This window comes from Narcine bancroftii, chromosome 5 (genome assembly GCF_036971445.1).
Source record: "Narcine bancroftii isolate sNarBan1 chromosome 5, sNarBan1.hap1, whole genome shotgun sequence".
Taxonomy (NCBI): Eukaryota; Metazoa; Chordata; class Chondrichthyes; order Torpediniformes; family Narcinidae; genus Narcine; species Narcine bancroftii.
In genome coordinates, this window is record NC_091473.1 from 152,205,273 (window position 1) to 152,221,355 (window position 16,083).

The 16,083-nt window shown below is 38.0% G+C and overlaps 1 protein-coding gene across 1 annotated transcript in view; it reads right to left on the reverse strand.

The window, feature by feature from the left end:
- Positions 1 to 16,083, reverse strand: part of LOC138764078 (collagen alpha-1(XXIV) chain) — a 410,285-nt gene that overhangs the window by 111,063 nt on the left and 283,139 nt on the right. Inside the window, exons 35-36 of the mRNA XM_069939403.1 lie at positions 14,328 to 14,381; positions 7,492 to 7,545 (exon numbers count right to left, since the gene is read on the reverse strand). Of these exons, the coding sequence (XP_069795504.1) occupies positions 7,492 to 7,545; positions 14,328 to 14,381 (108 nt within the window). The remainder of the gene's footprint in view (positions 1 to 7,491; positions 7,546 to 14,327; positions 14,382 to 16,083) is intronic.

The window sequence follows — 16,083 nt, forward strand, 5'->3', positions numbered from 1 at the left end:
CATCCTTACCTGAAAATATCCTGCCCACTCAATACTCCCCAAATCCCTTCTTATTCCTTCGAAATTTGCTCTTTTCCAATCCAGAACCTCAACTTTAGGCCTCTCCTTGCTCTTCCCTAAAACTAACAGAATTAGGATCACTACTGGGCTAGAAACATATGAAATGTGTTACTCTTCTAGTAATGTGAAAAGACAGATGAATATCCTAATTGAATTGAGATGGAGTTGAAATCCCTCCCTATGGGCAGTACTGGGGCCATCTTTACCTCTCTCTATTCAAACATTGACAAAGAACTTAATAATGACACATAGATTTAATTTTGGAATCAATTCAGAAAATTTTTCAGACTTACGGGCTTTATAGTTACAAGTCCTATAATACTATATAACCATCTAACAATTACAGTACGGAAACAGGCCATCTCGGCCCTTCTAGTCCGCACCGATTTAAGTGATCTAGTCCCACTTAACGCTCCCTGTCCATAACCCTCCAATTCCCTCACATCCATGCACTCATCCAACCTCCTCTTAAATGACAAAATCGACCCTGCTGCAACCATCTCTTCTGGAAGGTCATTCCACTCAGCCACCCCGCTCTGAGTGAAGAAGCCCCCTCTCATGTTACTTCTGAACTTTTGCCCCCTAACCCTTAACTTATGACCCCTCGTTCCAATCTCTCGTATCCTCAAGGGGAAAGATCCTATTTACATCTACTCTATCTATGCCCTTCAGAATTTTAAATACCTCTATTAAATCCCCCCCTCAACCGCTATGCTGCAATGAATAAAGACCCAGTCTACTCAATCTTTCTCCATATTCTACTCAATCCCAGCATCATTTTAGTAAATCTCCTCTGCAACCTCTCTACCTTGATATCCTTCCTATAATTTGGAGTCCAGAACTGTACACAGTCTTCCAAATTTGGTCTCACTAATGCCTTAAACAGCCTCAGCATCACCTCCGAGCTCCTATATTCTATGCTTTGATTTATAAAGCCTTCTTTACCACTCTATCCACATTCATTATTTCAACCAGCTATTTTAGATGCTGTTTTTCAAGAATGGAATTTTTTATGTATTAATAGTTTTAAAAATCTTTTAATACAACAACATTTTATATCTCTTCAACAATTGGGGACGATATTTAACCTGTCAAATAGACATTATTTCAGATACCATCAAATTCATCATTTTGTTCGCTCTAAGCTTTTAACATTTCCTACTCTCCCCGACCCAAATTTTATCGATGGATTCTTTGAGTATTACAATTTACTCAGAAAGGCATAATATCTGCTTTATTTGAATATGAGAGCAATTTCTTGGAGTGGAATTAAAGCTGAATGGGAGAATGATCTTTCTCAGGGAAAGAATGGGCTTCAGAATTAGGACTGATTTATCAATCCTCATTGTGCGGGCAGAGTTCTCTTCAATTCAAAGTGCAACAGCATGTCCATTCCTCCAAAGTCAAACTTGCTCAAATTTATTCTGACATTAGTTCATTTTGGGACAAATGTAAAATGTTCGAGGCATCTTTGTTACAGATGGTTTGGAATTGACCTAATTTGTTAAAATATTTTAAGAAATTTTTCAACCTTATCTAGGATCACTTCAGATCCAAGTCCAATCATTGAGCTATTTGGTTTTTCTAAAGATATAAATATTATTTTATCTTCTAATCAAGACAGGTAACAGCCTTCCCCACTTTATTAGCAAGAAGAACAATTTTGTTAAAATGGAATGAAGAGTTCCCACCAACACATGGTGATTATATATTAGGTCCTTTTTAAATCTGGAGAAAATTAGGCAAAACGTCACAAAAATCAAGATTTCTTTTGATAAGATGGGGCCCATTTCTAGCTCAGTTCCATCATTTGACTAATGAGGTGGGAGGATGAATGGCGCTAGGCGTGTTGGTTTGAATCCCCTGAGGCTGTTTGTTCAAATTTAACACGACACACAATATGAATTTTATCCTTGATTGCTGTGGGTTTGAATTTTTATTCTTTTTTAACCATATGACAATAACAGCAAGGAAACAGGCCATCTCGGCCCTTCTAGACTGCACCAAACCAAGTAATCTTCTCTAGTCCCACCTACCTGCACCCTGCCCATAACCCTCCATTCCCCTCCCATCCATATACCTATCCAATTTTTCTTTAAATTACAAAATGGACCCTGCCACCACTACTTCTCCCGGAAGCCCATTCCACACAGCCACCACTCTTTGAGTGAAGAAGTTCCCTCTCATGTTATTTCTAACTTTTTGCCCCTTAACTCTTAACTTATGACCTCTTGTTTCAATCTCTCCTACCCTCAAAGGGGAAAAGCCTATCTACATCAACTCTATCTATCCCCCTCATAATCTGAAATATCTTTATCAAATCCCCCCTCAACCTTCTACACTCCAAGGAATAAAGACCTAATCTGCTCAATCTTTCTTTGTAATCTAGATTCTGAAACCCAGCTAACATTTTCGTAAATATTCTCTGCACTCTCTCTACCTTATTGATATCCTTCCTAGAATTCGGTGACCAGTACTGCACACAGTATTCCAAATTTGGCCTCACCAATGCTTTGAACAGTCTCAACATCACCTCCCAACTCCTGTATTCTATGCTTTGATTTATAAAGGCCAGCATACTAAAAGCCTTCTTCACCACCCTATCCACATGAGATTCTACCTTCAGGGAACGATGAACCTAGATTATTTCTAGATCTTTCTGCTCCACTGCATTCTTCAGTATCCTCCCATTTACTATGTACGTCCTGTTTTGATTATTCCTTCCAAAAGGAAGCACCTCACACTTCTCAGGATTGTGATAGTACAGACCTATCACCAATGTATATAGTGTATATAGTTACAGTATCTAGACTGTGCTGACAGCGATTGGCTGAGAGCTTAGCCACGCCTACTGTCTGGGCCTTAAAGGGTTGTGTCCCTAGCCAGGTTGGATCATTCCGGACTGGTAGCCCACCTGTGAAGAGCTCCTGTCTTTTGCTAATAAAAGCCTTGGTTTGGATCAACAAGTCTTTGATTCTTTCGACGAGCTCTACAAGGATTAAAATCTCCCACAATCACAACCCTATGCTTATTACAAATATCTGCTATCTCCCTACAAATTTGCTCCTCTAGTTCTTGCTCCCCATTAGGTGGTCTATAATACACCCCTTATGTGTGTCTACCCCTTTCCCCTTCCTCAATTCCACCCATTCAGCCTCCCTGGACAAGCCCACTAATCTCTCCTGCCAAAACACTACTGACAAGCGATGCAACCCCACCCCCTCTTGCCCCTCTGATTCTATCACACCTAAAGCAACGAAATCCAGGACTATTTAGCTGCCAATCACATCCCTCCAACAACCATGTCTCACTAATCACTACCACGTTCTACTGCCATGTGTCTACATTCTCAGCTCTTTTCCGGCTTCACAATAAAGATGATGAGCAGTTTATTTCAGAAGCTTTTTTATTGTTAACTCAAGCTAATGAAAATGTTTTAGTTGGTGGTGATTTTAACTGTGTTCTCGACCCTTTATTGGATAGATATCCAAAAAGTATAAGGAAATCAAAGATGGCAACACAAATGAATGCATTAATGAAAGATTTAAATTTGGTGGATATTTGGAGAAAAGTTAATCCTACAGAGAAAGATTTTTCTTTTTATTCTTCGAGACATGATTTATTTTCTAGAATTGATTTATTTTTGGTATCAGCACATTTACATGGTAGAGTATTACGAGCTGAATATAAAAGTAGAGTTATATCTGATCATTCTCTATTACTTTTTTCTTGTGAAAGTTCGGAGGTAGTACGTCCGTCATCTAGATGGGGGTTTAATGTAATGTTATTGAAGAAACCAGAGTTTGTTACTTTTGTTAAAGAGCAGATCTCTTTATTTTTGACTGAGAATATTAATTCTGTGGATAGTAATTTTGTAATATGGGATGCTTTAAAAGCTTATTTGAGAGGGCAGATCACTAGTTATTCTATGAAAGTTAAGAAACAATATATGGCAGAAAGTTTAGAGTTAGAAAATAAGATTGCTGAGTTAGAGAAGGACTTTCAGAAAGGGGTAACAGAAGATTTTAAAAAAGCTGCATTATAGAGGTTGAAATTGCGTTATAATACTTTACAAACTTATCAGTTTGAGCAATTAATTAATCGATCTAAACAACGTTATTATGAGTTGGGGGAAAGAGCTCATAAGGTACTTCCTTGGCAATTGAAAGCTGAACAGGCATCTCAGACTATTAAAGCTGTTAAGAATAATTCAATAATAACATAAGCCTCAGGAAATTAATGATCAGTTTTATTCATTTTATCAAAATTATATACTTCTGAGGGGAAACAGGATAATGGTTTTATTGATTCTTACTTATCCCGATTAAAGTTACCGGTATTAGATGGAATTGATGTTCAGGAATTGGAATCTCCATTTACAGATTTTGAAATTAAGGAAGCTATTCAGGAAATGCCAAACGGAAAATCCCCAGGGGATGATGGATTCCCTGTGGAATTTTATAAACTCTTTTATGATGATTTTTCTAATGAATTTGGAGAAGTGTTGAATCAAGTTACTGAAGATCAGAAGTTACCAGAATCATGTTCTAGTGCTTTAATAACTGTCAATCCAAAAAAAGATAGAGATACATTAAAACTGTCTTTGTATAGACCTATTTCTTTATTAAATGTGGATTATAAAATTATAGCGAAAGTATTAGCTAATAGACTTGCTAAATATTTACCTAAATTGGTACATATTGATCAAACAGGTTTTATTAATAGAAAGGCATCAGACAATATATTTCGATTAATTACTTTGGTCAATGCATATCGAAAGCAACCTAACCATCCTATGGTTGTTGCATTAGATGCAGAAAAAGCTTTTGATAGGGTTGTGTGGGAAATTTTAATTTAAGGTGTTAGAGAAATTTAAATTCAGCCCTTTTTTTATTGGTTGGGTTAAGGCTTTTTATACGAACCCGATTGCTAGGGTGGTGACAAATGGACAGATGTCTTTACCATTTAAATTAACTCGTTCAACTCGACAGGGTTGCCCATTGTCACCAGCCTTATTTGCATTGGTTATTGAACTGTTAGCTCAGGCTATTAGACAAAATGAAGAAATTAGAGGGATGTGGGTTAAGAATGAAGAGTATAAAATTAACTTATTTGTGGATGACGTGTTGGTATACTTAACAGAACCAGAACAGTCGTTGAAACAATTGCAAGAGTGTTTGTTGAAATTTGGAGAATTATCAGAATATAAAGTTAATTGAGATAAAAGTGAAATTTTACTAGTTGGAGTGGGAGATTATTCTGATTTTAAAACAATTATAAAATTGAGGTGGACAAGTAAAATTAAATATTTAGATGTGTTTATGGATACAAATTATCAATCATTATATCAATTAAATTATGTACCTATATTAAGATGGATTAAAGTAGATTTGATTAAGTGGAAATATCCTCCATTAACTGTAATTGGACGGGTTAACTGTATTGAAATGAATATTTTTCCTTGAATTCAATATTTATTTCAGCCACTACCTTGTTTACTTTCTAAGGGCTTTTTTTCCAAGATCTGAATAAAGCAGTGCGAGAGTTTTTATGGAATGGTGAGTAGCATTGTATAGACTTACATGGAAGTATAGATTGGGCGGATTACAACTACCACATTTTCAAAATTATTATGAAGCGGCCCAGTTGAAGTTCATTAGTAGATTGATGGTTTTAGATCAGCATCGTAGCTGGGCTAAAGTGGAGATGGCGTGTATTCCTAAGGTAGAAATACATGAATATATATTTTGTTGGAATTTGAATTTGTTACAGCAATATGATATGCCAATATTGAAACATTTATTAAAGATTTGGTTAAAAAAAATAGGGTGTTAGGGTCGAAAGCTATATTATCAATTTTAACTCCATTGTATAATAATCAGCTTATTCCTTTTTCAATTTTTAACAATCATTTAAGGATTTTGGATTCTAAGGGTATAAAGACAATACAAGATTGTTTTGTAGAGGGCAATTTCTTTCTTTTAACCAATTGAGAGAAAGATTTGATATACCTGTAAATTCTTTATTTGTGTATTATCAACTTAGGGCTTTGATAAAAGATAATTATGGTATAAAGATGATTTTACCTACTTTGTCGAGATTTGAATCTTTGATTTCCTCTATACTGAAAAAGGGTTACATTTCAGTTATGTATAATTTGTTACAAGATAGCATGGATAAACCAGATTGGGAGAAATCTAAACTTAAATGGGAGAGTGATTTAGTATTTATTTTTCCTGAAGAAGATTGGGCAAATATGTGTCAAGACAATGTAATTAAATTGACTAATGTATGATATGGAATGGTGAATTATAATTTTCTACATCAATTATATTTGACCCTGGAAACGTTTAAAAAATATGGGTTTAGTAATTCGAACTCTTGTTTTAGATGTGGTTCATGTATTGGAACTTTTTTACATGCTGTATGGAATTGTGTTAACGTTCAAGCATTTTGGCAAAAAATTAAAGTCGTCTTGGAGAAATTATATAATTTTATATTACCGTTAGATCCAACAATTTTCTTGTTGGGAAATTTATATTCGTTTAGAGGAATGGGATTGGATAAAATTGAAATTGCTTTTGTACGTTTGGTATTATCAGTAGCGTGTAAATGTGTTGCTAGTACCTGGAAAGATGATACTGAGATTAATATAGCACGTTGGCATAATTAATTGAAAGTATGTGTTGTTATGGAAAAAATTACTTGTACTTTACATGATAATTATTCTTCTTTTGTTAGTAAGTGGTCTCCGTATTTGAAATATATGCATTTAGATATACTTTGAAATGTTGTTAACATTTTTAAATATATATATATATAATTTTTTTTGTTGCTCCCCTTAAGGGAGCTGGCTGTAAGGGTGGGAGGGTGGATGGGTATTAATGAAAAATTTTCTTTGACCATTTTTATATTGTTTCAGTTATCATTTAAATAAACTTTGGAAAAAAAAAGAAAATTCATTGACTGCATTCGCACTTGGACTTCTTCCCTGCTGATCTTGGTGCCGTTAGTGACCAACACGGTGAAAGGTTTCACCAGGACATTGTGACCTTGGAAAAGCGGTATCAGGGCAACTGAATCCATCAATGCTGGCCGATTTTTGTTGGACACTGACACAAGACGCATCAGATCCTGAGTGCAAATGAAAATCAGCGGCAAAACATTTTTAGGCCAGTTGAACTAATGCAATGTGTCGGCGTCATTATGTGGTAAACAGGCTAAATTCAATAAAATTTAATTTAATTTTTCTCCAACTTCCTACCTGATACAGCAAATCTGAAATATCTTTGTGTTCAGCTTAAAGTTATCAATCACAATCCCCAATTTTTTCAGGAAGCAAACCTTTTGAAAAAATTTGTTGTCAAGTGTTATAAGAGTCCAAACCTGCCCTCATCCACACCGGAAGCTCTTTGGACACACAGGTTCTACCTTTACTCCGTCTTTCCCTTGAAGTCCCTCTTCTCCGGTAGGACCAGGCTCCCCCTGAAGCAGAAAGAGAGATCCTTCCTTCAACCTCAGTGGAGAGGATTTGTAATTCATCAACACATTTTGCTTTGCTCATCAAACTTGGCAGCGGACTGAACCAGCGTTTGACCCATTCAATCCAGTCTGCCGTGTTGCAACAGTACATGCTAGCATTAGTCAGATGGGCTGAAAATACCCAGCTGACCACTGAATCATTGCAATGGTGGAGAAGGAATTTGGGGAGGTGTAAAGCAGAAATTGAATCAGACACAAGCTCCAAAATAAGGATCTATCTTTAATTACCCTATATCCTGCCATATCGGACAATCTTTGAAGCTTAAAAAATTTCCCCTTAAAATCAGGCCGGGGTGGGGGGGGGGGGGGCGTCCTATGCGCTGGGTCTAAAAAAATCTTGCCTTGACGGCAAAGTCTCAACACCACTGCCCTTTTTCTGCCGGCTCCAATGCAATTCGCGCATGCCGCATTAGTTATCAGTGAAGTCTCAACGCTCCTCCGCCTGGTCTGACTGTCCCCAGTTCTGTACAGACTTTAAACGGCCTGTCACAGGAGATTATGGTGGTTTATTTTAAAAATCCAAATAAATTTGAAACATTTTACAAATAATTTATTATTAAAATACTGTCATTTGCTTTGAACAGTATCCACCGGTCAGCGGTAAATGCCTGATTTTGAGGTTCGTCTTATACAAAGGGTGTTACTCAAAACCAACATTTTAGGTGGAAATTCCAGGTTGTCCTATACTTGAGCCGATCTATACACGGGATACAAGGAACACGGATTAAATATTTGGTGTATCGTTTCCTATACTTTATATTCTATCAGTTTCGTTAGCCATCATCAGTCTGAGTACTGGTTGGTCAGGAGGTCCCGTTGCAGGCATATTAGGCGCTGGTGAAGCCCCATTTGGAGGATCATGGTCAGTTTTGGTCACTGTGCTACAGGAAAGATGTCGTCGAGCTGGAGAGGGGACAGAGAAGATTTACGATGATGTTGCCAGGACTCGGGGGCCTGAGCTGTATGGAGAGGTGGAGCAGGTTGGGGCTTTATTCCCTGGAGCGTAGGAGGATGAGGGGTGATCTCTCAGAGGTGGACAACGACACGAAAGGAACAGATCGGGTGAAGGCAGGGAGTCTTTTTCCCAGAGTCAGGAAATCAGTAACCAGGGGATATGGGTTTAAGGTAGGGGGGGGGGGGGGGAGAGATTTAACAGGAACCTACAGGGTAACTGTGTTACATAGAGGGTGGTGGGTGCATGCAACGGGCTGGTGGAGGAGGGGGTTGAGGCAGGTACTACTGCAACATTTACACAAAAGTTGGATGGATCCATGGATAGGACAGGTTTAGAGGGATATGGGCCAAACGCAGGCAGGTGAGATGAATGTGAGTGAGAGACTTTGGTTAGCATGGGCAGGTTGGGCTGAAGGACCTGTTTCCATGCTGGGTCATAGTTATATAGTATTACAACAGGCCTTTTAGTCCAACCCATTCATGCTGGCCAAGTTGTCTACCTGAAGCAATGGCTATTCATTTTCTAGAAACAGCTAAAGCTAATCGTAAGAATTCAATTTGATACACAGTTAAATCTTAATTTGATGAATCGTTTTAACATTACCCAACAAAAGTAAGGTCGGATCATGTGGGAGTTCAACCTTTGATATTTTTTCCAAAAATATTTTGACCTCTATCCAAAAGGGTTTTACTCTGGGACACTGCCAAGTAGAGTGAAAAAAATGAACCTACTTCTTGACCACATCTAAAACATAAATGTGATCATGTTGGATTATTTTTTTTAATTTTTAGAGAGTTAAAAATACTTGATGTAAAAAAATTATATTGAACCAATCAAAATTTTACATTAATAATTTTCACCATACTCTTTTTACATAACTGCATCCAGTCATTCTCATCTATCTGTCTAAATAAATCAACCTCCCATCTTAATCTTGATTTATGAATTCCAAATTCAGGAGATTTTCTTTGAAATAATTTATACATTTCTGAAATAAATTTATTCATATCACCCTTAATAATCAATAATTCTAATTCATTCTAGGTAGTGTCTAATTTTGACCTGATTTTTCAGACAAGAAGGCTTTAACTTGATAATATAAAAAAAGGTATTATTCAGGACATTAAATTTTTCCTTCATTTGTTGAAAAATAATAAATTTACCAGCTTCAAAACAATCTTCATTTTTTGACCCTCATTTGACTCCAAATCTTCAAAAATTGATTACTCGTAGTAAAAGGAAGTCTACTTTGATATAAAGGCATTTTCCGAGAAATTAAACCTTTTCCACCTATCTCATCCTCTATTTAATTCCATAATTCATCTTTAGTTCCTGTTAACAGTTTAGAATTCCGTTTAATAATGAATTCCTGCATATGTTCTTCACCTATTTTACCTAATTCTATTTTAATCCAAGTTAAAGATTCCATTAATAAACTTCAGTTGGGCAGCTTTATAATAATTCTTGAAATGCGTAATGTGCAAACCTTCTAATTCAAACTCCCAGGTTAATTTTTCTAAACAAACTCTAGCCATCTTTCCTTTCCATAATAATTGAATTCAAATCCTTAAAGAATTTTTGAGGTATACCACAAGGAATAGAATGAAAGGGGTATTGAACCCTTGGAAAAATATTCATTTTAATAAAATTTACTCTACCCATTAATTTTATAGGTAAGTCATTCCATCCATTTAAATCATCCTTAATTTTATTAAATAATGGTAAATAATTCAATGTATAGAAATTATTCAAATATTTATCAATTTTGATCCCCTAAATATTTAATTCCTTTATCTGACCATTTAAATTGAGCAAATTGGTCACATTGAGTATAATCCCCATTAACCAAAAGAGGTTAAGAGGTCTGATAAAATCCTAGCCTTGTATTCTACATGTGTAACTCATCCTTGTAAGTGAGCTGACATTAAAATACATATTTATTCTTGAATAAGAATCATGTCTGTAAGAATAAAAAGAAACATCTTTTTCTTTCAGATTTAATCTTCGTCAAATTCAAATTCTTCATCAAAGCCAGAATTATTTTAGCTGCTTTAGTTCTCGTCACGGATTTTTGTGACTTATCTAAATATTGGATCTAAACAACAGTTAAAATCTCCACCAATTTACCCATTTTCAGCTGCTTCAGCAAGGTGTAAAAAAGAATCTAGAATAAATTTTTAGCTTTTGATTTTTTTTCAGTTAAATGTGTCTCTTGTCAAAAAAAGCAATATTAACCCTCAATTTCTTGATCTAAACCAATGTTTTTCCTTGTAATTTGGTTATTAAACTCATTCACATTAATAGTTACAAAATTTAATGCATTATTAATAGCCATATCCGAAATCTCAAAACTAGAGAACTCTTGCCACCCATCCCAGTGGACCCCCGCTCCATACAAATTTTCAAATATATTTGACATCTCCAAAGAAAAATTAAAAAAGAAAAGACAAGAATAAAAAACCTCTGAAAGAAAAAAATACTGATATAAAAAAAAACAGTACTATTTCCCTCCGTTGAATGGGAAGTGGCACGCAGCTATGGAAGGAGAAGACAAAAAGTCCCTGCCCCCAGACAGAATATACACAAGTTCACTTATACTATTCATTCAGGTATAAAGAGCTTCTTCAAGATCCTGGTTCACTCGATCATCATTAATTTAAATCGATTCTTGATATCTGGCATTTATCTTGTGTCTTCTGAACTTAACTCAATCTCACCTTTTGAATAGACTGACTTTTCATTTGATCTTGTCTAATATTAGGCAAAGAATTCAGAACTTCATCTTCATCAGTAAAAAATCACGACTGATTTTCTCCAGAAAAATGTATGGCTGTGTATCAAAAAGAGAATTTACATCCCTTTTTCCAAAGAACTGATTTTGCAGGATTCAATTCTTTTCTTCTTTTAACAATAGGGCAACTTAAACCTGCAGAAAGGAATACTTCATCGTTTCCACTATTAAAGGGCCTTGTTGTTTTCTGGCATTTTGGACTGCAAACTTAATAATATTGTTTCTTCATCTTGGTAACGTATACATCTAATCAGAATAAAGTGTGGCTTTTGTCCACGGAATAGTTTCTTTCTATTAGTTCTATGTGTTCTTTCCAGTTCCAAACCATTCAGAAAATTTTCAGGGCCCATAATCTCCAGATTTTTGAAAGAATTGTTCTGAATTTAAGAGAGAGTTAGGTTTAGTACTTGTGACAGGGGGTATGGAGAGAGAGCTGGAACAGGGTACTGAGTGGATGATCAGCCATGATCAAAATGAATGGCGGTGCAGGCTTGAAGGGCCAAATGGCCTCCTCCTACACTTATTTTCTATGTTTCTATGTTTTGCGACCTCCAAGTAGCTCAATAATTTTAATATTATTTCTGCAGCTGTGATTCTCTAACACAGGGGTTCCCAACCTGGGGTCCATGTACCCCCAGTGGTACATTTGCACTTTTCAGGGGGTACATTGGGTCTGAGAGAATAACCAATACTGTACATTACATGATGGTGTAATCTGGAGTCAGATTGCACAATGTCGTGTTTTTTTATCCTTAATTTTTAGGGGTTCACGGAAACCTGTAAAATTGCCCAAGGGGTACGGAGGAACAAAAAAGTTGGGAACCCCTTCTCTAACACATCGATTTTTGGGGGTTAAAAGTTCTTTCCTTTGAACTTCCCAAGGCATAAAAGAATTTATTCACTGTAACTTCACTCTGCCCTACTTCAAAATGATAATCTTGTACATCTTCAACTTTCTGGGCTTTAACTTTAACCTTATCCACAGTACCTGCATACTTTGCCATTTCTTGTTTAATAAAATTCATTTCACCTTTAAGATATTGAAATTGTGTAGTAACACCAGATCTAAAAGACAAAAATTGTGCATTCATATGTTTAATCATTTTATCCATCCGATTTATAATTAAAGTCTGAACTGAAGAATCTGTATCTTGAATAACCAGAATATTTAGACTTTGCTTCTTCCATACGTTGAATAAACTGGGTTTCTTCTCCATGATATAATCTTTCCAGTCCCTCCAATTCTTCCTCTCTCCCTTCTTCCTCTTCCCCAAATGATGAAATTAGCCTTGATTGTTTATGAGCCAGTTGTTTAACCCTGGACTTAGCTGGCTCAATCACTCACTCCCTGTAACGACATCAATTCAGTTGTGTGCGTACACAAACTCTCGTGCATGCCCAGTTGTTCTTGCAGCCAAGTTCGACAACCTTCTTCTGAACTCCAGAGTCATCTTTGCCAGCTCCCCAGAGGAGCGACGCTGGAGTTCCATTAACTTTAGCCATCGCAGAGTGGGTCAATCTTGGAGAGTGAGGAGGCAAATCCAGAGGCTCCGTTAAGGTAGGCCCAGTTTCTTCAATCATAATAGGGGCATTTTCTTTGCTGTTTGAGTCTTTGCTTTCCTTGTAGCCACTGTATTTCAATTCAGAACATCTCAATGTTGTAATTTTCTATTAGAGTTTTAATTAATTCTACCGGAAGAGGCATATTTCCACGTCTCCAACCTACGCCCCCACCATGCCGACTACACCTGAGAAGACAGAGCTTCTCCAAATATTCATAAATCTGGTCCCTAAGAATCCTCTCCAATAGTTTTCCCACCACTGAAGTAAGACTGGTCTCAAATTCTTAGGATTCTCCCTATTACCTTTTAGTTAAACAAAGGACCACATTTTCCATTCTCCATTCCTCTGGTACCTCCTGTGTGGCCAAGGAGGATGCAAAGATCATTGCCAATGCACCAGCAATCTCCTTGCTTGCTTCTGTAGTAAGTTGATGTTATCCTATTTGATCCCAGGGACTAATTTATCCAAATGTTTCTCAGACACTACCTCTTCCTTAACTTTGATATGCTCCGGCACTATAGCTTGTTCTCTAATGACCTCACATTTACCAAGGTCCCACTCTCCGGTGAACTCTGTCCAATTCTCCCAGGGTGATATGAACGCTGGAACTGTGTCCAGTTCTCCCAGTGAACTTAAGCTGTCTACTTGGTTCAGAGAGAACGTGAGGATGAATTGATGACAATTTGTCTCGTGACCCTGAAACATATGTGAGTTCCGATATGCAGGCACGTGCAGATCCTCAGAATGGACAACAATTTGCCCCTCCTGCACTGACGTTTGTGATTCAGAGGCGAGGTGGTCGGGTCAGGCAGGTGTGTGGTGTTACTTCTCTGACCTGCTGAGCTCAGGGGACTGGCATAACAAAACACAAACAAAATACCGTGGATTTTCCAAAACCTGCGGAACAAATTCACTTACCCACGGTCAACCACGGTCCGAAAACATTAAATGGAAACTTCCAGAAATGAACAATTCAGAAGTTTAAAATTGTGCGCCGTTCTGAGTAGCTTGGCGCAATCTTCCACCATCCTGTCCAGAACGTGAATCATCCCTTTGTCCAGTGAATCCACACTGTACCTGTCTCGGTTATCAGGTCGACTGTCGCGGTATCACGGTGCCTGTATTCAAGTAATGCTTTTCCAAAATATTGTTCTATTTTATTATTGTTATTGTAAATTTTTTAGTGTTCATAATTTATAATTCATCGGTGTGTATGTGTCAGAAAAAAACCTAGTATATATAGGGTTTGGTTCGATCCAAGGTTTCAGGCATCTGCTGGGGGATAAGGGGGGGGCGACGACAAGATCACACCAAACACAGTCAACATGCTTCATCTTGCCTCTGTGGGTGAAGCCGAACCTCATCCAGACAGAGACACATCTGAATACCAGGAAGTCGTTGGCACGTTGAACTCACCCTCATTCCCATTTGTCCTCGCTCTCCTTCATCGCCAGATGGACCAGCGCCACCCTGTGTTGATCCAAAGACACATAACTTTGAAATTGCACCAGACAAAATAGACATTGTGGAATTCTCTTCAGTGGTTAATCACTCTCACGCTGTGTTAGCAGCTGTAGATGGTGCACTGATACAACACTACTGATCTTTCACGTATTCAAGCTGTTGCATTCAACACCATTGATATTCCCAACATCACAATCTAATTTAAAAAATTTTTAAAAATGTAAATGTAGAGATACAGCATAACAGGCCATTCCAGCCCTCAAACCCGTGCCACACAAACACACCCAATTTGACCTACAACCCCCAGTATGTTTCGAATGGTGGAACCCGCAGTGAAAACCCATGCAGGCACAGGGAGAACGTAAACCCCCTTATAGACAGCGGGGGATTCGAACCCCTGACCCAATCGCTGGTGCTAACTGCTATTCCTCGAATTTTGCAACCAGAGAGGTTGCACCACAACTGCAGTGAATTGGGATATCAGTGAATGGTGGAGCGGGTTTCATGGGCACGGCTCTCCTCTCTGTTGGGCCACCCATTAGTTTACTGCCATTAGTGATCACAAATGGGCCCTGTTCCATCGGAACATGCATCCAATATTCTATCATTGCATATTTCTGCTTTTCTGGAGTTTATTATATTACTTATTTTGGCTGATATTTTCTGAGTCGTTTACAGAATGTTCATCCTTGCAAACCAATATTAATTTGGAGATACAGCAGGTTAAAAGACCTTTCCAGCCTACGAGCCTGTGCCACCCAAATACACCATGTGACTAATTAACCTACTGATTCCCTACGTCTTTGGAACCATAGAACATTACAGCACAGAAACAGGCCCTTTTTGCTCTTCCAATCTGTGCCAAAGCTTTTTTTTTGCCTAGTCCCACTGATAATCGACCAGTCTGCCCCGAGGGCCATAGAAATTTTCAACCACTGGATTGCTTGTTTCCATTACTACATGGCTCGAAACAACATGGTCGATGAGGCGATACAGTGGGGCTACCTGAATTCTCTGCTGGGTGAGGTCCCTTTCGCTGTAATGCAGGGAGCTACCACACTGGCTATAGCCCGGGAACGTTTGGCTGCTTACCATGCAGCTCCACGGAATTGACTCCAGTTACATCCGACAGAGGCTGCTGGAGACGGAGCCCTTAATCTACAACCGGGCAGTCATTCTAGCCAAAACACTGAGAAGTGCCATGTGGTCCAGTGAAATGCTAGAAACCGAAAAGGAAACATCCAGGAGTGCTGGAACCACGAAGGAAAGAAAAACTCCTGAAAAATGCTACCTCTGTGATAAGAGCTGGCGCTCCATACAGAAGTGCCTGGCTCAATTTGCTACTTGCAGCTATTGTGGGAAACTCAGCCACTCTGCTAAAGCGTGTAAGGCAAAAAGAAGAAGAGAAGCACCAAGAAAATGCATCCTGGAGCTGCAGGAATGCAAGACAACTGTGAAAAGGAGGAATCTTCAGACGAGCAGGCTGAATCAACTTCAAGTAACAGCGAGGTGAGACCCCCTGTGATAGCTCAATTGACTCCAAAGCTTGGGGGATGTTATGGACTGGAATGCTCGACTATGAAGGGGAAGGTGAATGGTGAGACTCTTGATTGTCTAATAGACTCGGGTAGTGCTGGCAGCTACATCCATGAGAGAGTTCCCAGAGTCTTAAATTTGTGGAGATATCCAGCAAACCGAAAGATATCGA